The following is a 20,972-nucleotide window of genomic DNA, read 5'->3' as shown; positions in this document are numbered from 1 at the left end:
GTCCACATTCTTGACTGGGTTGGGTGCAGAATGATGCTCTTTGCTGATTGGGGTAGAGTGTGTTCTATGAGCATCCTTGCTGGGATGCTCTGGGATCCCAGAGCCATGACTGAGACACTTGAGCCTGTGTCAGTCTCTATCCCTCAGTCTTGGCAGCCTCCGTGTTCCATTCCAGCTGAGCCTTTGCCAGAGTAATTGACCACATGGAGCCTTCAAGCCAAACAATTGTTTGTACTGAGATAGTCTCACTGTTTGGCTCCTAATGAAATAATCTCCTTCCTGCCCCCAATGAAAGCAGCTATTTTTTATTTCCTCCCTCCCCTTTTCAGAGAAGCCATGCCTCAGCTACCACTCTTCTCGCTTATTCACAAATGCTTTAAGCAGGGTCTTTGTGTAGAGGAAATTAGCTAGAGCCAAAATAACCCAGCTAACCAGGATACAAGGAACATTAAGGACACCCTTCCTCCTAATTTTCTGTGTAGGATATTTAAATCACCTTTGTGTGGTTTTCTGAGTAATAAGGGATTCAAACCTCAAGTCCACGTAAGAAAAATACTCATTCTAGGTTTTTAAAAAGTATGCTAACTTAGGCAGTTGTTACCTAAAGGAGCTCACAAAATAAAAACAAATATAAAACCCAGCAATAGAACAAGCATAGACGAGTGCCACAGGAGAATGACAAAGTGCTGTGAGAGTCAGAAGAGGAAGGAAAAAGGCTTGATGGAGACAGCAAGATTTTCACAAAATGAGGTTTTGCAAATGGAAGTAATAGCCCACGTAGAGCTATTTGTGAGCAATAATAAGTTGATCCAGAAAGTATAAGCAGTCCAGTTTTCCTTATTTGTCAAACCTGTGAACCTCCAAAACATGAATTCAGGAAAGAGAATCCGCAGGTAGAGACAGAAAGTTGCCCAGGTGGCCCCAGTGTGTCCTGCTTCTCTTTCCCTCTTTGGGTGCTTCTTCGGGATTATCGGTGCATTCATCGCATTGCTGCCTCTGCTCTAAAGCTCTGGCTCATATATAGACACAAATCACTTCCTTTGATTCTTTTCCCTTAGCCCTGTTAACACCATTCAGAACTTTGAGTACAAAGAGGGAACAAAAAAGGGAACTTATCACAAAATATATGAAACTAAAAAACAGCCACCCTTTTCTTTGAAGGTTTCACTTCTGATCCTACCTCACTCGGCTTGTTCCCAGTCCCTGTTATGTTTCAGAATCCTGAGGTCACTTGCCTCAGCTTCATAGGACCAGTGTAGATTCTTAGTTACCTTGCTTGATGTTTTTTTTTTTTTTTTTCCAGCACCAGGTCCTCCTCCATGTGATAGGTACTGTCTAAGGACCCACCACCAGCAATTTTCTCTCTGGAGAACTTGACCCAGAGGATAAAGCCAAACTAGCCTTCTTGTGCTGCTGTTCACTTAGGGCTCTTTTACTCATTTCTCAGTGGATAGGCATCCAGGCCTCTTCCTAAGGTTACTGGCGTAATCAGAGACCTCATCCTCCATGCTGAACTCAAGATTCTCTAGAAAGAGAGGGGCTTCCCACTTGGAGGCCCAGCACTGTGTACCACAACTTTCATACTGGTCTCTCGTGGGAGCATTTATTTAACAAGAGCTATGAACATACTGTTTTGTTTTTTTTTTTTTAGAATGGAAAACTTTTATTTTGACTTCATAAAAATTTAAAACATTTAAACAGCAAAGCATTTGCTCAACAAAATAACAGAGGTTAAAGAGAAATTTAAAAACAAGAAACAAAAAATTGCAAAATGTCAATTCCCCTAATCTATGCATTTAGGGCTAAACCAATAAAAATAGTACTGAGATTAGCTGGGGATATTGTTATTTAGTTTTTGTTTATTTTTACATTGTTTTAAAAACCATTCAAAATTTATAGGGATAAATATTGTTACTTTTATAGATTTTTAATAACAGCTTGTTGCATTTCCTGTATTGTTTCAAATGCCTCCTCCTGGTCACATCAAACTTCAATTGATGCTTTAAGTAATAGAGGATCATTTATTGCAGCCAAAGTATAGCAGGTATGCTGTCTAATTCTAGAGAGTCCAATGAAGTGGAAATAATATATTCTTAAGCATTATATTAAACTCTATCTTAGGATTTATAGTAAAAGCAAATGTAGCATCAATTGAATAACAACCATTAACTAAAGAGAGAAATCAAGAGGACTTTTTAAGACAGAAAACATTAGGCAGATGTCCTATTATGGTTGTGGATATTTAGGAGGTGGCTGCTCTGGAATTAAACCTGGACATGACCCTGGGTCCCTCAGCCCTCAAGGGTTTGACCTCCTCCTTCCCTGGGAACCTGATGAAGGAGAGGGATTCCCTGACCCTCTCGGGCCTCTGCTTGCTGAATAGCAGGGCAGAGGAGCCCCTGGGGGAAAGCTGGAATTTAAACCCTGCTTTGGCCAATTTTATCTCCTGGGACCATTTCTTTTCTTAGCTTGTTGAGCTTTCTCTCAGTCAACAGAGATGCCAGCCAACTTTGTTGAGGGTTTTTTCTCATGGGACATGATCCATCTTTGATAGAAGGAAATGTTTCTTTCCAATTCTCTCTCTAGGTCTTTGGCCAGCTTTCTGTAGGAGTTGCACTTGGGGTGTACACTGCTGATATTTTCGTACACTTTGGGAAGTTTCTTCTTTACTTCTAAGCAGTAAATTCCCTCCTTGATTAACTTTGTGCAAAGTTTCATTATATGTTCTTGATGTAGTTCAGTCACTATTTGAAGTTTCAGCTGAAGCTTTTGAATTTCACTTTCAAGCTGTGAGTATTCAAATTGCAAAGAGGGTTGCTCAGTTTGGAAGTTTCTCATTTGACTTGTAAGCTCCTTTTCATTTGATTGTCTTCACATATTTTTTTTAATTATTTAATTTATTTTTGGCTGCGTTGGGTCTTCATTGCTGCGCCTGGGCTTTCTCTAGTTGCAGTGAGCGGGGGCTACTCTTCGTTGCCGAGCGCGGGCTTCTCATTGCGGTGGCTTCTCTTGTTGTGGAGCACGGGCTCTAGGTGTGCAGCTGCAGTAGTTGTGGCATGCGGGCTTCAGTAGTTGTGGCTCACAGGCTCTAGAGCGCCGGCTCAGTAGTTGTGGCACACCGGCTTAGTTGCTCTGCAGCACATGGGATCTTCCTGGACCAGGGCGTGAACCCATGTGCCCTGCATTGGAAGGCGGATTTTTAACCACTGTGCCACTAGGGAAGCCCATCTTCACATAATTTTTAAAATATTCCTTGCTTTTCTCCTTCGAGCCTTTTTAAGGAAACATTTAAGTAACAGCATGGATGAGTTTCTTTGAATCGACTTCTGACTTCTGACTTCTGACTCATAGTCTAGGTGGTCTCCATTTTCTGATCCATTCTTTTTGTCTAATCCCAAATTGCCATCATCCACATAATCTCTAAAGAGAACAGGTAAATTTGTCCTCTCCAGCACAGTTTTTGTCATAGATCTTTTGAGCTGGCTCTTTTTATGGTTTACAACCTATTTCACCCGTGTAGTTGAGTTTTCAAGCATTTTTTTTCTTCATTTCCCACACTCTTTGCCCCCATCCTGCAGCTTCTCGGGAAAGCAATGCTAGGCTTTCCTGAAAATGAGTGTTTTCAACCATACCATCCATTCTTTCCCTCTGAAGTTGTTCTGCATTCTTCTGAGACTCTTTTAGGGTGTTTTGGCACCAGTCGCTAAGGGTTGGAGAGAGTTTGACATATCTTTGAGTAACCATGTATGTCCTTGAAGGCAAGCCACCATCCCTCCATGAAATGAAAGTTTAGGGGCTCACTTCTAGTTATTTTTCGAGAAAATCTACTGTGTTCTCAAGTAAAGAGGTTGACATGTTTAGATTATTACATTTTGCCATACTCAAGGTTTGTAACGTCAGAGGACTGGCCTCTGCTGCAGGCATCAGCTTGTCTAATCAGTCTAATCTTCTCACTGACTTTATGAGATTCTTCAACCCCGGGCAGAAGATGTTTTGGCTAGCTCTTTTCCCCTCTTTAAAATATATCAGCTCTCTACTATGAAAACAATCATAGCATCACATACCAGAACTTCGCAGGGAAACCCCAAGAGACTTGGGCCTTGTTTCAGGCTTTTAGAGAGCACCACCAGCAGTACTGCACAGAGGCTGCTCCAGGACTGGCTGGAAGGACACCTTTGTGGCAGTCGGAGGCCCTCTGGGTAGAATCAGGGACTCACCTTGTCCGGGAGTCCCTCAGTCTGCCTCTTGTCCCCAAATCAGAGAAAGGCCTCTGGGTGTCTGTGGGTGAGAGTCACCCCCTCAGATTTATCTGTGTGGCTGGAACCTGGAAGCTGGCAGCTGCACACACCATTTTAGAGGAAGTGATGTCTTTGTTGGTGTATAGAAGTAAGAAGAGGAATAACAAGAATTGATTCTAGAAAGGCCCAGATTGTGGAAGAATTTAAGCCACACTTAGTTTGGAGTTCAGTTGACAGTGGAGGTCTAAGTTACATGTCTTTGAATGGGGCAGTGACCTCATCAGCACATACCTTGGCAGAATGTCCTTTTCAGAGCCAAAAAAAAAAAAAAAAAAAGTTCAAAATAGGACCTGGTCCTTTCCCTTCTGAAGTATTCTGGGAAATAGAGTTGAGTAATAAAGGTACAGGTTGTTTGATTGGGTCGTCTTTATTACCAGAAACAGAGCCTAACCTGCAATAAATCTCTACCTTCCAATAATAAATAAGGCAAATAAGATTGATGTGGAGCTAAATTTACTAAAAGTTAATTGCCTTTCCTTCAGTCTTTTCAGAGTAGTTTAATTAATTTTAGAGATACAGTTATTATCTTTTAGCCCATAGTTTTGTGGCTAGCAGGGGTCAGGTAAATACCATGAGATATGTACAAGCATGTTACTGGACTAATTCAGAGCAAGTACTGGTTTTCCTAGGATTTAAAGGAAATGAATAGCCAGTGTATAGAGAAGCTGAGAAAGCTGCTGCACCCAGCAGTAGACATGTGCCTTGTTCTAGTGCTGGCTATTTGGCTGTTTTATTGTTTTAGGCTTATTACTTTCTGTAGGCTTTTTTTCAATTGTATTTAATTTTCTCCACCACCACCCCTGCTCCAGAGCAGAGCAAAGTCAAGGCCATTCCATTGTCTGTAAGCACTGCTAACAGCAAGAGAAAGATTAACAATGTCTCCTCCTTTTTTCCCACTAGCCCCCATTCCACTTCCCTGTTGATTTCCTAGTGTTACAAGCTTTAATGTCTTTAGAGAAAGACCATTTTATTTTATTTTTAAAAGAATTTATTTATTTATTGGCTGCATTGGGTCTTTGTTGCTGAGCGTGGGCTTTCTCTAGTTGCAGTGAGCAGCGGCTACTCTTCATTGCGCTGTGCTGGCTTCTCCTTGCAGTGGCTTCTGTTGTTGTGGAGCACATGCTCTAGGCACGCGGGCTTCAGTAGCTGTGGCACTCGGGCTCAGTAGCTGTGGCACGCGGACTCTAGAGCGCAGCCTCAGTAGTTGTGGTGCACAGGCTTAGTTGCTCCACAGCATGTGGGATCTTCCCAGAGGAGGACTCAAACCCCTGTCCCCTACACTGGCAGGCAGATTCTTAACCACTGTGCCACCAGGGAAGCCCCAAAGACCATTATAAGTTATCTGCTGAAATGGGTTTAGATGTAGACCAACTATTTCATCAATGAGTGCTCAGCAGTGTTCTACTTCACTAACCACCTTTTTCTGGTTACCTGGTAGTAGGATAATGTTGCTTTGCTTCATCTCCATGGATATCATAGCAGTTTGTTCGCTACATCTGTTCTGTCATTGACCTCCTGGATTAAGTTGGCTCAACTGGCTTGTATTTTAGTTGAGTGTAGAACAGCTGCTCTCGTCTAGAATCTCCAAACCTCTATCTGTATCTTGCATTTTTTGTTATTTTATATAAATATGGGAGTAGTATAGAAGCAGCACCAGGAGGTAAAAATGGTAAGAAGGCAGATTAATGGGACTCAGTGTAAAGAAGGCATCTCTAGTATTCAATGCCATCCAACAGTAGAATGGCCTTCCTTTTGAAATGGTACATGACTGACTTAGTACCAGAGCTGTTTAGGGAGGAACCAGATAAAAGGATCTCAATGACTAATAAGAAGGTTAGACTCACTGACTTGTAATGTTCTTTCCACCTCTGATTTTCCAATTTTAAATTCCTTGGGGTAGTATTTACCTTTATTCTTTAATCAAGCTCAGAAATCTTGCAATTTGTTTTGTCTCAAACATTTAAGAAGATTAACTTCTGCTTTTTCAAATATATGAACGTGGACAGGGTCTCTTTTTGACAAAAGGAAACAACATTCTTACAAGATGTACCGGATGGAAAGGGACTTACTTCTCTTGCAGAGCGTACTGAGAGCAGAGGTTGACTGAGTAAGCTTTTATTTTGGCCTCATGGTTCCTTAAAATGTTTGTACTTACAGAGGTTCAAAGTTACTATTTATTGTTATTTTGGAATAGGGAACTAGGTGAATTCTCTTTTGTGTAGATCGAAATAGGCTGGTAAACATACCTCTTAGTAGCCCTACTTAATTTCTCCAAGATGCCACTGGTGTTTATGTATATTCTTCTTTGTAGTGAATCAAGGGTTGAAGGGATATAATGAGTGGAACTGAGGTACCTAGCATTAGAATTGTTCTTAAAACAAATACTGCTGCTTCTTCGCTTTGATTCTCAAATTTTATGTTGGAGTTAATGACAGGCCAAATTCAGGAGAAATTTGCCTCTATTTTCAAATCAGAATGTGTTGATGGAAGTTCTTCCTTATGTGTCTATCATGTTTAAACCAGCTTTCAGTGCCAGTCATAGGCTCCATGAACTGAATTTGATTTCATATTTTTAGATTCATCAAGATCTAACATCTTCAGGGAATTCCCTGGAGGTCCAATGGTTAGGCCTCCGTGCTTCCCCTGCAGGGGGCACAGGTTTGATCCCTGGTCGGGGAACTAAGGTCCTTTATGCCTTATGATGTGGCCAAAAAAAAAAAAAAAGACCTAACATCTTCATAGATTATCTCACGTTGTACCTTCAGAACCACTGAATTTCAAACAGGAAGGGACATGAAAATTTCCTACAAATCAGCCAGTAGAACAATGGTACTAGAAGGGACTTTACAGCTCATGGTTTACCCCACCCACTGTGCAGGGATCATTTCTCCACCATCCCTGAGAGTTGATCATCCAGCCTCCTCTTGAACACTCGCACTTACTGGGATTCCACTGTTTCTGGATATGCTGCATTTGTTTTCACGCAACCTTAATTATTAGTTAGGAAATTCTTCCCCAGAGTGTGCCCAAATCAACTTCTACTCACTGGTGCTAATTCTGCCTTTGGAGCCTCACCAAAGTAACCTAATCCCTTTTCTGTGTAATATCTTTGCCTTGAAAGTGTTTGAAAAGTTCTTCTCCCTTCATTTTGCAAAACAGAAAAAAATTGTATGCTTTTTATCTTGTAAATTGACAACTTCATTTAACAAATACTTATTTTGGATGTACTACTTGCAAGAATGGTGGTAAATGTTTGGGATAAATGATGAAGGGACAAGGTCCTTGCCTTCCAGAGCTGATAGTCTATTTAGGGCAAGAGAGTCTCATAAGCAACTAACTGTAATAAGATATTAAGTATTGGAAGACCAAAGCATGCCATGGACTCTTAGCCATAGCAAAGGTCAAGATTTATTCCCATGACGGACTCACAGAAAGAGGTGACATTGGACTAGATTTTGAAGTTTTTGAGCAGGGAATGGAGGAGAAAGCCATTTCAGGTAGGAAGAAGGTGTAGGCAAAGAGGTGTGAGTCATGACATTTTTCAGAATGATGACTTGCTCATCCTGTGTAAAGCATGGGCTCTTAAAGGGCTTTATTATCATGCTAAGGAGTTTCAACTTATCTTGCAGCCAGTAAGGAGCCATGGATGGCTCTATTGTTTTTAAAATACCTGTACTGTTTTTTCTCATTATAGAAGTTCATTGTAAACAATTGAGTATGTAAAAAAAAATAGGAAAATAAATATTTCACAATCCCACTACCCAGAAATAATAGCTTTTGATATTTTACATATACTTACATATATATTTACATATATTCTTCTAGACATTTTTTTCTGTGCATACATATACATTTATTCACATTCTTAAACAAAAATAGTTTGAATTGTTCTGTTTATACTGTTTAAAATTATATTTTGTAATTAATATAACATGGACATGTTTCTCTATTAAATAAAGAGCTACAATTTTCTTTTCCCTAACTGAGTAGTGATATCATAGTTCTTTTATGGAATCTGTTGATGTTTTTTGTTGGAACATTAATATATTAATGAACATTCTTAATATATTTCTTTGTGTACTTGACCTGTTGTTTCCCTGATGAATTCTTACAGAGGGGGTGGGTGGTGTTCAAAGGATTTACTTACTTTCAATTAATTTTTAAACAAATTTTGCCTCCCTGCTGTGTGCGAGGAACTGTGCTGTATCCTGGGAATGTAACAGTGAACATCACAGATCTGCCTGCTCTTGTGGCACTTATAGTTTAGTGGAAAAGACATGTTCAGCAATCACACAAATAAATATATGATAAAATATGGTACAACTTAGAAAGAAAAAGTAAAGGGTAAAATAAATGAAAGTTTATAACCTTTGAAACGTCCTTATTTTTAGAGGTATATACCAAAGTATATACAGATTGAATGGTATGATATTTGGGATTTGCTTCAAAATATTCCAAGGTTGGGAGTTGAGTGTGTGGGAGTATAGCTGAAATAAGATTGGCCAGAGGTTGATAATTGCTGAAGCTGCTGGTTAATTATGCTCGGCTTTTGTGTGTTTGAAATTTTCCATAACGAAATGCAAAAACCGAAGAAAAGATGGAAGAGAGAATATAATCTGGTTTAGATTGGGGGACCAAGGAAAGGCTCCTTTGAGGAAGAAGCTTTCCAGCTGAGACCTTGGGAGTCTGAGATATATAGGAGTTGACCAGGCTACAAGGGGTGGATAGGGGTTGGGGAAGGAGCTCTTTAGGCAGTGAGAGAAGCGTGTACAAGGGCCAGAAGCCCTAAGTAAAGAACATGTTGGTGTTTTGAGGAAATGAAAGAAGGCTGGCGTGATTGGAGTTGAGAAGCTGGGGAAGTAGCCATGGGCCAGATCATATAAGACTTTGGAGACCACGTTAAGGATTTTGTTCTTTAATCCAAGTGACAGAAGGCGGGCTTCCCTAGAAAGGTTTAAAGCAGCTGAGTGACAAGGTCACTTTTGCTTCTTTAAGAGCTCAAGCTGACTGTTTTGCAGAGAATGTTTTGGTTTGGTGTTGGAGGAGAAGGGAATGTAAAAGCGGAGAAAGACATTAATTAGGTTATTGCACTAGTCCAAGAGATCTGGTGAGTTTGGATTAGAGAAATAGTGTTGCAGATGGAGAGAGGAGATACTGATTTGAGAGATATTTGGTCTTGGTGATGGTGTAGATATGGCAGTTGAAGAAGAAAGGTATTAAAAAATGATGTATAAATTTCTGACTGCTGCGTTTGAACGGATGGAGGTGTAACTGATTAAGATGGAGAAGAATGGAGGAAGAACAGGTTTTGTAGCAAGAGATTGAGAGTTCAGTTTGGAATATGCCATTCAGAAAATTAGAACCAATTTACATTTTCACCTCTATATTTGAGACTACATGAAAAGTTTACATTTGGCGGCCTGATCTGTACAGATTTGTGTTTTGGAGAAATTATTCTGGTGGGAGTCTGTTTAGTTGTTAGTCTGTGAGCTCTTTGAAATAGGGAATCTCATCTTCATTGTCTCTGCCTTTGTATTCCTAGTACCTAGCAGGCAGAGTGCTTGGCACGTAGTAGGTACTCAATAAATAATATTAAAAGAATGAATGCTTAATACAACATTGTAAATTAACTATATTTCAATAAAAATTTTTAAAGAAGAGCTAACAAAGCAATCTTATGCCCATTTAGAAAAAATGAATGCTTATAGGTGAGATATGAGAAGGTCTAGGTAGAAATGGATAGATTCTGGGAAAGTTTCCAAGGTAGATTCAACAGGGCTTGGATGGAAGATGAAAGAGAATTTCTCTCCTTTCCTTGACCCTTCCTGCTGAAGAGCTTTTCAACAGCTCCAAGATGCTGGCTGGTCTAACTTATGGGTATCCATTGATTTAGCAATGTTTTTTTTTCCCCCTTAACATTTATTTTTTGGAACTCCATAGGTTAGAGATCAACAAATGGTAATTATTATAATAGTAGCCTCAAGCTATCTGTAACTCTAGTTCTCTTCTCTCTGCTGATTTCTCAAGCCCAGAACCCTCCTAGGCCTAGTAGCTCTGGTGATGGGGGTAGTTTCAGCCCCAAGAAAAATTTGCAGTTGGCATCAGTAGTTAACTCAGTTATGTAGAAGGCATCCAGTTGTTGAATGTAAATTGGATTTATTTATATGCTTTCCATTTTACAAATGGAGAAATAAGCCCTGGAGAATCTTGTCAAAAGGCATGTAACTAGTCAGTGTAAGCCTAGATTTCCCTGATACTGGGCTGGTACTTACTAGAGCTCATTTCTTGACAGATTAGCCAAATCCATATACTTTCTTCATTTTTACTGATCCCTCATTGCAGGGTGATTATTTGTTAATTTTAATAGTGCTTAATGCTTCCTGAGCCTGCTTGTAGGCCCCTGATGAATATGTTCACTTAGCCATGACCTTGCTCTTGTGTTGTGCTAATCACTACAAGTTTATATCGCTTTCTATCCTCTTTGCCTTTAAAATGGTTTGAAATATTGCCTCTCAGAGTCTCTTTCCATTTTCAACTTCAAAATGGTATCTTTTATATTTTCTCCCTGGTTGCCATGGCCAGTGTATATGGAACAATTGGATTATCTTTGCATGTATCCCACGTTTAAGTAGGCTGGCCTTGTAGCAACAGTACCAGGTACTGTGGAATCCAGGCACATCAGATGGCTGTCAGCTTCCCACCTTCCTCTGTGTGTGCCGTGGAGGCGTGTATGGACACCAGGGCAGGGCGGGGGCGTATAACAGAAAAGGGGAACAGCTGGGGGTTTAAGTAGTATATTCTCAAGGAATATTTTGAGGGAGATAAAAGAAGCTGCTTAAAATTTCATGTTTTCTAGAAGACTTTGAAATTGCATTGAGGGTAAGTTTCTTTCTGCTCTTCTGTCCGTTGATTTTGATTCTGACGTTTTAGGACTAGAACCCACATTCCTGTCTAACAAGCAGCATTCTGTGGTGTTGCATAGTGTTGGTTTATACATATGAATTCGTTAACATGCCCTTATTGGACTTCCCTGGTGGCGCAGTGGTTAAGAATCCACCTGCCAATGCAGGGGACACGGGTTCGAGACCTGGTCGGGGAAGATCCCACATGCCGCAGAGCAACTAATCCCGTGCACCACAACTACTGAGCCTGTGCTCTAGAGCCCGCTAGCCACAACTACTGAGCCCACATGCCACAACTACTGAAGCCCGCATGCCTAGAGCCTGTGCTCTGCAACAAAGAGAAGCCACCGCAATGACAAGCCCGCACACCGCAACGAAAAGTAGCCCCCGCTCTCTGCAACTAGAGAAAGACCAGGCGCAGCAACGAAGACCCAACGCAGCCAAAAATAAATTAATTAATTAAAAAACAAAACAGGGCTTCCCTGGTGGCGCAGTGGTTGAGAGTCCGCCTGCCGATGCAGGGGACGCGAGTTCGTGCCCCAGTCCGGGAAGATCCCACATGCCGCCGAGCGGCTGGGCCCTTGAGCCGTGGCCGCTGGGCCTGCGCGTCTGGAGCCTGTGCTCTGCAATGGGAGAGGCCACAACGGTCAAAGGCCCGCGTACCGCAAAAGAAAAAAAACAAAACAAAACATGCTCTTATCATGAAGAAGATGAATGGGAAATGGGTTCCAGAAATCTCATTCTATACCATGTTCTTATATGTAGCTCTCTTTTATTATTACCCCTCCATATTCTCAGCACTGTGAGGTGAATATTATTGTACACATTTTGTAGATGAGGAAACTGGGATTTAGGAAGCTTAAGTATCTCTCTGAAGGTTACACAGCTAATCACTGATGAAGCTGACCTTCGAAATGTAAGTTTTTTTCTGGCTGCAAACATTATGCTTTTAATAACAACACCATTTTCCCATATTTTCAGCCATATAAGTATCTCTCCTGTGTTTTCCTTTTCTCCAATTTCAGAATCCTTTATGGAGCATGCAGTTATTGATTAATAAATCTAGTGGCTTAAAACTAAAGGAGGCTGAATGTCTGAGATAGAACTGTCCGTATTTCACTGGGAAAAGGTTGTAGGAGGGATGTGGGAGGGGGAGCAGAGAAGGCTTCCTCTGACCTTTCATGAAAATTTTATTGCCTGTGTTTCTATATTGAGGCCTTGTTAGTGGCTCCAGAATATCAGGATTTAGTCTTGTATTCCTCCGAGGCAAAGAGACGTTAAATACTCTGGAATGGGATCTGGAGAAATTCCACAGTTGTGACAGTAGCTTAGATGTTTGGGAATCACCTTCTCCAGACTTAGGGTCAGGAAGCAAATAGCATAACATTCCACAGGTAACATTTTACTTTTTTAATTTTTAATTTTATTTTTGGCTGCGTTGGGTCTTTGTTGCTGAGCACAGGCTTTCTATAGTTGCAGTGAACGGGGGCTACTCTTCATTGCGGTGCGCGGGCTTCTCATTGCGGTGGCTTCTCTTATTGCAAAGCACGGACTCTAGGAGTGTGGCCTTCAGTAGTTGTGGCTCGTGGTCTCTAGAGCGCAGGTTCAGTAGTTGTGGCGCACGGGCTTAGTTGCTTCCCGGACCAGGGATCGAACCCGTGTCACCTGCATTGGCAGGCAGATTCTTAACCACTGCACCACCAGGGAAGTCCCACAGCTACCTTTTAATTAGTGTTTTTGGCTTCTGATTTTGTTAGCAAACAAATATAATGTAGCTATCTTATGAGTTCTAGAATCTCGAGCAAAGGGAAAATAGTAAAGAAACATGAAACATTAACTTTTGGTCCCATTTTTAAATCCTGTATAATTTAGATTTTATTTGAGTTCCTTTATGAAAACTGTAACCCAAAATAGACATACAGCACGCTAAGGAACCTCATTCACATCTATTTAGGTTTTCTGTTTTGTGTTTATGTTAACTCCCACTGAAAGAAGTGTGTGGATCATGTGTGTGTTTTGGCTACATAGCAGATCTACTGTGCAAATCTGTCTGGGGATTTGAAGGGACTGAAGGTCTTTTTAGAAGATAAATCTGAGCCTAGCAAGATTAGAGCAGTATGAGGGTATTGGGATAAACTTTCAGGCAGAGAACACCACCTGGTGGTTATAAGGAGGACTTGAGCCTTCTGTATTTGTAGTTTTTGCCATAGTAGCACTAATACCTTTGTCTAAAAATTACATTCTTACTTATAATAATTCTGGATTCAAATTTCTAAGAATAATTTTCTGCCATATGATTCTAGCATTCCCTTATTAAAACTGCTACCAAAACCCTTAGACCAACCAAACTATTATCTGTGTCCATCAGAATTGAAACCTCATGTCCTTTGTTGCTCCAAATGCAGGTCCTGTTTATCTCTGTAGAAAATCAATTAGTGTCTTTTCACCTCTTTATCAAAACCTCTAACTTTGACATCATCCTTCTTTTATGTGGTAAATTTCTGCTTAGTGGAATGATGGCAGAGGAGATATTAGTGATTTTTCAGCAAGTGTCATATAAAAAGTAAGTCAGTTTTATCCTGTATAAAAATTATGAAGAAGAGTTTGAAAATTTCCCAGAGTGATTATTAGGGTGAACAAAGTTGGCAGGGGATGGAAGATTATGTAACAGAATTTTACTGAAATACATATCTGAGATTTCTTTTTTATTGCTATAAGTATCTTTGTTATTTGACAATCGTGAATCTAAATAATTCTGTAGCTGGGTAAAGTAGGGACATCAGCCCGAGGGGAAAGGATCCTATTAAGTGAATCTGGATGCATATTTTATAGGCCTGGTTGGGAGGGGAAGATAAACAAAGTTTTAAATTTCAGGCTGAGCCTTGAGCTGGCATGGCATGTCTGTATCTTTTTTCCTGGTAGGAAAACTGAATCCAGGTCTCACTACCATTGAAATGTTTCTTGAGGGAGGGCTGTTCGTGTAAGACACTAAATAGAATGTGACATGACTTCCCATTGTTCTCCTGGGATTTTTAAAAACCATGAGTAACAGTATTATAATATTTGCATTTCAACACTCAATATTATCAGACACTGTAAAAAGCTGCTCCATACTCAAATGCCCACACATTATATAATCCCATTTATATAAAATGTCCAGAATTGGCAAATCTACAGAGACAGAAAGTAGATTTGTGGCTGCCTGGGGCTGGGGTGGGGGGAAGTTGGGAGGAAATGGGGAGTGCTTGCTAATGGGCTTGAGATTTCTTTTTGGGGTGTACACCATCACCAGAATTAGATAGTGGTGATGGTGTACAACTGTCTGAGAATACTAAAAACCACTGTATTGTACATTTTAAAAAAATTTAAACTTAAAGAAAGTTGATTCTTGGAGGAATGAACAAAACTAATTTTTTGAAGAAAGGTGATTATGGGAATTCCCTGGCGGTCCACTGGTTAGGACTCAGCACTTTCACTGCCAGGGCCTAGGTTCAACCCCTGGTTGGGGAACTAAGATCCTGCAAGCTGCACAGCACAGCCAAAAAAATAAAAATAAAATCTAAAAAAAAGTTTTTTAAAGATGATTGTGGTAACAATTCTCTCGCTTATGTTCTAGCAGAAATGTTGTCTGATAATCTAAATATTCCACTTTGGGTCGTGAATGTTGTTTTAATTTGTACTTTATTGCCCTGTTCCTGACCTTCACAGGACCACGATGGGCCTCCTGGAACATTGGTGTGTTCATCTGCATTCGATGTGCTGGAATCCACAGGAATCTCGGGGTGCACATATCCAGGGTAAAATCAGTTAACCTCGACCAGTGGACTCAGGAACAGATCCAGGTATTTACACAGCCCAAGAGTGAGTCAACTGCTCCCATACTTCCATGTAAAAGTAGTTCCGGATGAATTTCAGTCAAACTGGGCATAAAGGTGAAGGTAAAGGAAAGTTTAGTTGTTAAACACTTTTGTCTGCTCCCATACTTCCATGTAAAAGTAGTTCCGGATGAATTTCAGTCAAACTGGGCATAAAGGTGAAGGTAAAGGAAAGTTTAGTTGTTAAACACTTTTGTCACATTTAACATTTTTAATCTTTATATTTAAGACACAAGTTATTCTACTTATATTCTGCTTCCTTCAAAGCACTAATAGTCTATGGACTAGGACCCCATGGATCCATGAAGGTATAAAGGGGGATCTTTGGATTATTTTTTAAGGGCCTTGGCATTTGCAGATCTAACGTTTATAGTTTTAGAAACTCACTTAAAAAAAGAAAACCCTCCAACACATAGACTTATAATAGTGTTTTATTGCAGAAATGCATATATGAATCTTGCTTGCTGTTAGGTTGGTGGGCTGGGCATGAGACACTTAAGTTAGTGAGTGCAGCCTGCCCCAAGAGCTGCACCTCGATGTGGCTTCATTGTTCTATATTCTCTTCCTGCATTGAAACTTGTTAAAGTGATTAAAAAAAATTTTTTTTCCTTTGTTTGGGGGGAAAGAGGCTCCAAAGAAAACCAGTTGCTAAAGTTGGTGTTAGAAATAAGAGGTTATTCTTAACAGAAAATAGCTTTAGAAGTTAATTTAGATTATTTTTATGGATTCACTAAAGGACTAAAAGGTTCGTTATATTTTCCAGCTACACTTTACTGTATCTTTTGAAGGAAATTACATGCCATGGAGGTATTTGGGAATTTGAAGAGTTTTTTAAATCTTGGAATTTCTCTCTCACAAGTGTTAAGGAGTCTTTCAAAAGCCTGATGAGAAACACATTTATTGGTAATACAGCGGAATAGGTTAATTACTGCTATAAACTCAGAATTGTAGTTGTTCCTGATTATTGCCTGCCAAGTAGACATTTTGATTGGCAGCTATGTCTTGGACTTTCAAATGGGATCTTGAATTATTATTGAATTAAATGTACCCTGTCAGACAAATCTTTCAATAAAAGGAGGAGGGGTGGCAGGAAAGACAGCTGTGAAAGTAAATGGTTGGGAGTAGAGCAGAGAGAATCATGGATTGGAAACCAGAATACAGGTTTAAATCTCAGTTCTGCCACCCCCTAGGTTGGTTCTTCAATTGTAAAATGGTACAATTGGGTGAGAAGTTTTTCAGCTCTTTCCTGATGTGATATTCCTTGTTTCCACATCTTTTTTATTGCAGTGCATGCAAGAGATGGGGAATGGAAAGGCAAACCGACTTTATGAAGCCTACCTGCCTGAGACCTTTCGGCGACCTCAAATAGACCCGTATCTTTTCTGGAGCAACTCAGAAGGCTGAGTGGTTTTTTTGGTGTTTTGGGAGAGTCACACAAGACTCAGAACCCGTGATCTGACTGGGCCATATTTATATGTGGATTAGTCAAAGTCTGGCTTTTCCTCTCTCCTGCAACCAAGACACACAGGAAGTCCACGTATACTTTCTAATGTCAGAATGGTGGTGTCATGTGGGGAAGACTTGTTCAGGAATTAAGACTACAGTGGTTCACTGTGAATTCTTCCATAAAGTGACATCTCCAATAATTTTTAGATCTCTGAAACCATTGTTTGATAAAAAGAATAGTTTATTGTGCTATGTTGAGTTAGCAAAACTGCCATTCATTTTTAACACCTTTTCATGTCCTAGCTCAAAGAATTAACAGTTGTTGACCAGTTAATCCATAACTTTCTTCCCCCATCCCCTCAAAAGGAGATAGCACCCAGCTCACAAAACCAAACCCCCTGAACGCAGTGCTTCTCAAAATGTGGTTTGTAGACCATCTTGTTAGAGTTTGCTTTTGGTGGGTGCAGGTAGAACCTGTTAAATGCAGATTTGGGGCCCTGCAGAGGATCCACTGATCAGAATCTGGCAGTGGGGCACAAGAGGTTATAAGGGGCACTCGGGTGCCTTTGTGTTAAGACTTGTTGACTTAAGGGCTTTAAAATAGATAATTGACTGCTTTACCTGTATTCTAGAACAGCCACGGGCTCCACTGATGTCAAAATGAAGATTGATCTCATTTTCTGCTATCATTACTCTGAAGGAAAATCCTAGGAAATGGTGATTCCCTGCAGTAACCACGAAGGAGGCATTTAAAGGTTTTGGTCAGGGAAAACCCACACGAAGAGACAGGAGCCATATGGGGAAACCAGGCAGGAGGGAGAGAGGAGAACAATGTTCCATGGGATACAAATTGACCTTTTATAGTCATTCCATGAGAAAGATTTGTTTGATTTATCCTTAATAAGCTTTTTGCAGAGCTATCGAGGGATTTATTCGAGATAAATATGAGAAGAAGAAATACATGGACCGAAGTCTGGACATCAATGCCTTTAGGGTTGGTTGTAAATCTTTCAATTTTTTTTCATAATAAATAATTTGCTTATTAATCAGCCCAGGTGGGAATTTGAAGAACAGCTACCAAAATACTCTAAGACCATAAAGAAAAAAAAAAAGTGGAAAAAAGCCAGCTATAGAATCAAGACCATGAGGTATCATGGAGCAAACTTTTGCCGCAGGGATGCACCAACCATCAGTGAATTCTTTAGCTTGATGTGGATTTAGATGTTAGTGATTCCCAGTTCCAAATTCTTCACATGGACACATTGGGCATACTAAATCAAACAGAATAATATATGTGTGTGTGTGCATTTTTTTGCTGTAAATGCAGTCAACAAAATTAGGTGTAATTAAAGCACCAGAGTTTCCTTCAGTTTAACCAGCATATTATTTCCAGTGTGTCAACAGACTGTCAATGGGACCCTTGTTCTTGAGAGGGGGTTTTAGGAGAATTCCAGTTGCCAAATACACTTTTCATCCTAGGCATGTAGTTAGAATCTGAAATACAGTGTATGATAACTGGACAAGTATAACGTACAGGAGGAAATACAACACGGTTTCTGGAAGAAGAAAATATGCCTGACTAATGACAACTAGAGAGGAACCAATAAATATGACTGTTTAGACCTTCAAAAAGCCTTTGACAAGACTCTGTAGTAAATTTGCCTTGGAATAATTGACTGTTTCTCTAACCAAGGAAGTATAGAGAATGTAGGATTCTCCAGTTCTAGCCAAGGACCTATCTAGCTATCCTCTACTATCTGTTATTTATTTTAATGGAAGATGTACTAGCCAGTGAAATCATGACGTTTACACAGGGCTCTAAGCCCTTCCAGGTAATTTAAAGTCAAGCTAATTGGCATCAGCTCCAGACTGATCTTTTGAGCTTGTGTGAAAAGGGACACTAACTGGGAGGTGAATTTCAATGTAGGCAAGTGCAGGGTAATACGTGTAGTTAGGTAAAGATAATTCCTTCTCAACTTAGACTCTTACCTCACAGACATCCAGACAAGGGACCTGGAAGTTATTGTAACTGTCCCAAGAAAGAATTAACCCAGTGTACAGCTACGGCTTGGACGGCATCATCAAAAAGGGTTTGAAACCAAAAAACAAACGTTTCCTTTCATTTGTAGAAAATTATGGTCTGTCTGCTTAGCTCTATTCATTGTACCAGAACATATGAAATCAGACAAGGTCAGAAAAAGGTATCTGAGATAATTCAGAAGGTGGAAGAAGAGGAAAGAGTAGCTATATGGAAATAGATAGTGTTCATTCGTAATTAGATTGCTGGTATACTGTACCCATGAAAGCAGCCTGTTTTACTCACTGAATGTTTTCATTTAGGAAGGAAATATTTCCTGTGTGCCAAAGAGCTATTTCAAACTTTTTAATTTGATGTACTTAGATTTTTTTTAAATACTCTTGCAAAGATTTGTATGCCAAGAATTAATATTTGCTAGGTGAAGGCATTTATTATCAAATCTAAAAGAAACTGGCTTTGTTAATTAAAGAGTATTCTTTTTAAATGGACAGATAAGACATTTTTAACTTCAAGAAATAAAGTGTTCTGTATTAAAGCATTACACTATTCATGAAACAGACATAGCTGCATGTGTTCTTCATGATTATAATACCACTTTATAGATAATATGAACGTTAAAGTGGAAAATCCATGCCTACTCTTATCTTTACTAATGATTATCATTTTGGGGTGTTCCCCCATTTTTTTCCTACTTTTTGGAGGCATAATTATAATAGTTATATAGAATGTCTCCTGCTTTCACTCGACTTAACAGATCATTTTTTTTTGTAACATTACTTCTTAGTTTTCACAACTTGTAATTGTTGAATCTTATTCAGTGAGTTACTAGATCACAGTTTATTTTACAATTCTCCCTTGTGGCATAAAGGTTAAGTTTTTTTTCAGCATACAAAATTCTGGGATGAAGTTCTTGGTATATATAACCTTTTCCGTGTTTTGGATTATTTTCTTAAGATACATTACAAAATATCATATTATCTAGGGCAAAGGGTTTCAGTATTTGTCTCTTCGTACTTTTGCCAATATACTTTCTAGAAGTTGTGCTATTTTATACTGTCTTCTCAGCATTGGGTAAGAGTGGTAGTTTTACTCAATCCCTACCAACATTAGATATTATTATTAAGATTTTTCTCCCTCAAAAAGTGCTTTTTTTTTTTTGGCTATGCCTTGCAGCTTGAGGGATCTTAGCTCCTCAACCAGGGATTGAACCTGGGCCCTCAGCAATGTAAGCACAGAGTTCTAACCACTGGACCTCCAGGAAATTCCCCCCAAAATGAATTTTAAATTTCACTTTTTGATCATTAGCAGGGCTGACCATTTTTCATGTGTATGCTATACTTCCTTTTTTTTAGTCAAATTTTATTTTTTAAAAAAGCAGCAGCTCAACATTACAATTCAAGAACCTAATGTAAATATGCACTTGACAATGAAGCACATCTGAGTATGGAGTGAAAACAGTTTTCCAAAAAACCATCAAACGTATCATCTCCAAATACCCAAATAATAAATCACTTCTACAGGTCTTTTGTTGAGTGGAATCATAAACAAAGAACAGAAGATTTATTGCTGTGAAAACAAATCTGTAGTACAGTAGTATGAATCTTGGGTACTAAGCATAATCTTGGGTACTAAGCATAATCAGTTGAATCAAGTTAGGAAGTTGAAAATCTAATAAGAAATTTGTGTGTATGAAAGAAAGTCTATAAGCCAGTTGACCCAAGAGCAACTGAGATATCAAACTTGTTCAGTGAGACCAGACATTATTTTAAATCTCCATATTTTGAAGGCAATTAAAAATTACAATTCCAACAGCCCACAAACTAAATTTTAAAAACTGTAGAAAGCAATTAAAACTATATTCAAAGAGCCACTTTTTCGGCTCAATTTCAGCACCCCAAGGGAAAAGAAAAGCATCATGACTATCACAGATGAAAACAGAATGTCATCGGAATCAGTTATTTTTCGCCACTGAGGTAGAAAATCTATATAGAAATTTGATACTATACTATTAACAAATTGTACTTCTCATAGTTCTGTTTTAATTTCCTTTAACCCTATTTAATATAGTTTTTAAAATTGTTGTAAAAATGTCTTCATGATTCAGAATCTGGTTCCAGTTCTTTTCCATTTATTTTTATATCAGTATTTAATACACTGGCTACCAGTTCTAATCAGAAAAAATATCTTGGACGTCTCTTCATTATAACAGCATATTCAGCAGAAATTACTGATGTGCAAGCAACCCATAAAGGGTGCAGCTCTCTGGAAATCACATTTCATAGATTGTTTCAGTCTGAATATTCTGTACAATGATTCTTGATGGACGACTCTTCCAATCTGGTAAACATCAGTGTGCACAGTCTTGCTACTACATAGTTTTAGTTTCATATCCTTGGACAGGAGGGCGGGTTCA

At 39.3% G+C, this 20,972-nt stretch overlaps 1 protein-coding gene across 2 annotated transcripts in view; it reads left to right on the top strand.

Moving 5' to 3' along the window:
• Positions 1 to 20,972, top strand: part of SMAP2 (small ArfGAP2) — a 46,926-nt gene that overhangs the window by 14,692 nt on the left and 11,262 nt on the right. For both annotated transcript variants that reach the window (XM_059044125.2, XM_067010462.1), the window contains exons 2-4: positions 14,909 to 15,042; positions 16,363 to 16,448; positions 17,437 to 17,515. In XM_059044125.2, coding sequence (XP_058900108.1) covers positions 14,909 to 15,042; positions 16,363 to 16,448; positions 17,437 to 17,515 — 299 coding nt within the window. The remainder of the gene's footprint in view (positions 1 to 14,908; positions 15,043 to 16,362; positions 16,449 to 17,436; positions 17,516 to 20,972) is intronic.

Source organism: Kogia breviceps, chromosome 1, assembly GCF_026419965.1.
Source record: "Kogia breviceps isolate mKogBre1 chromosome 1, mKogBre1 haplotype 1, whole genome shotgun sequence".
Lineage (NCBI taxonomy): Eukaryota > Metazoa > Chordata > Mammalia > Artiodactyla > Physeteridae > Kogia > Kogia breviceps.
Note: the sequence above shows the minus strand (reverse complement) of the source record. Positions and strands in the feature narration are given on the sequence as shown.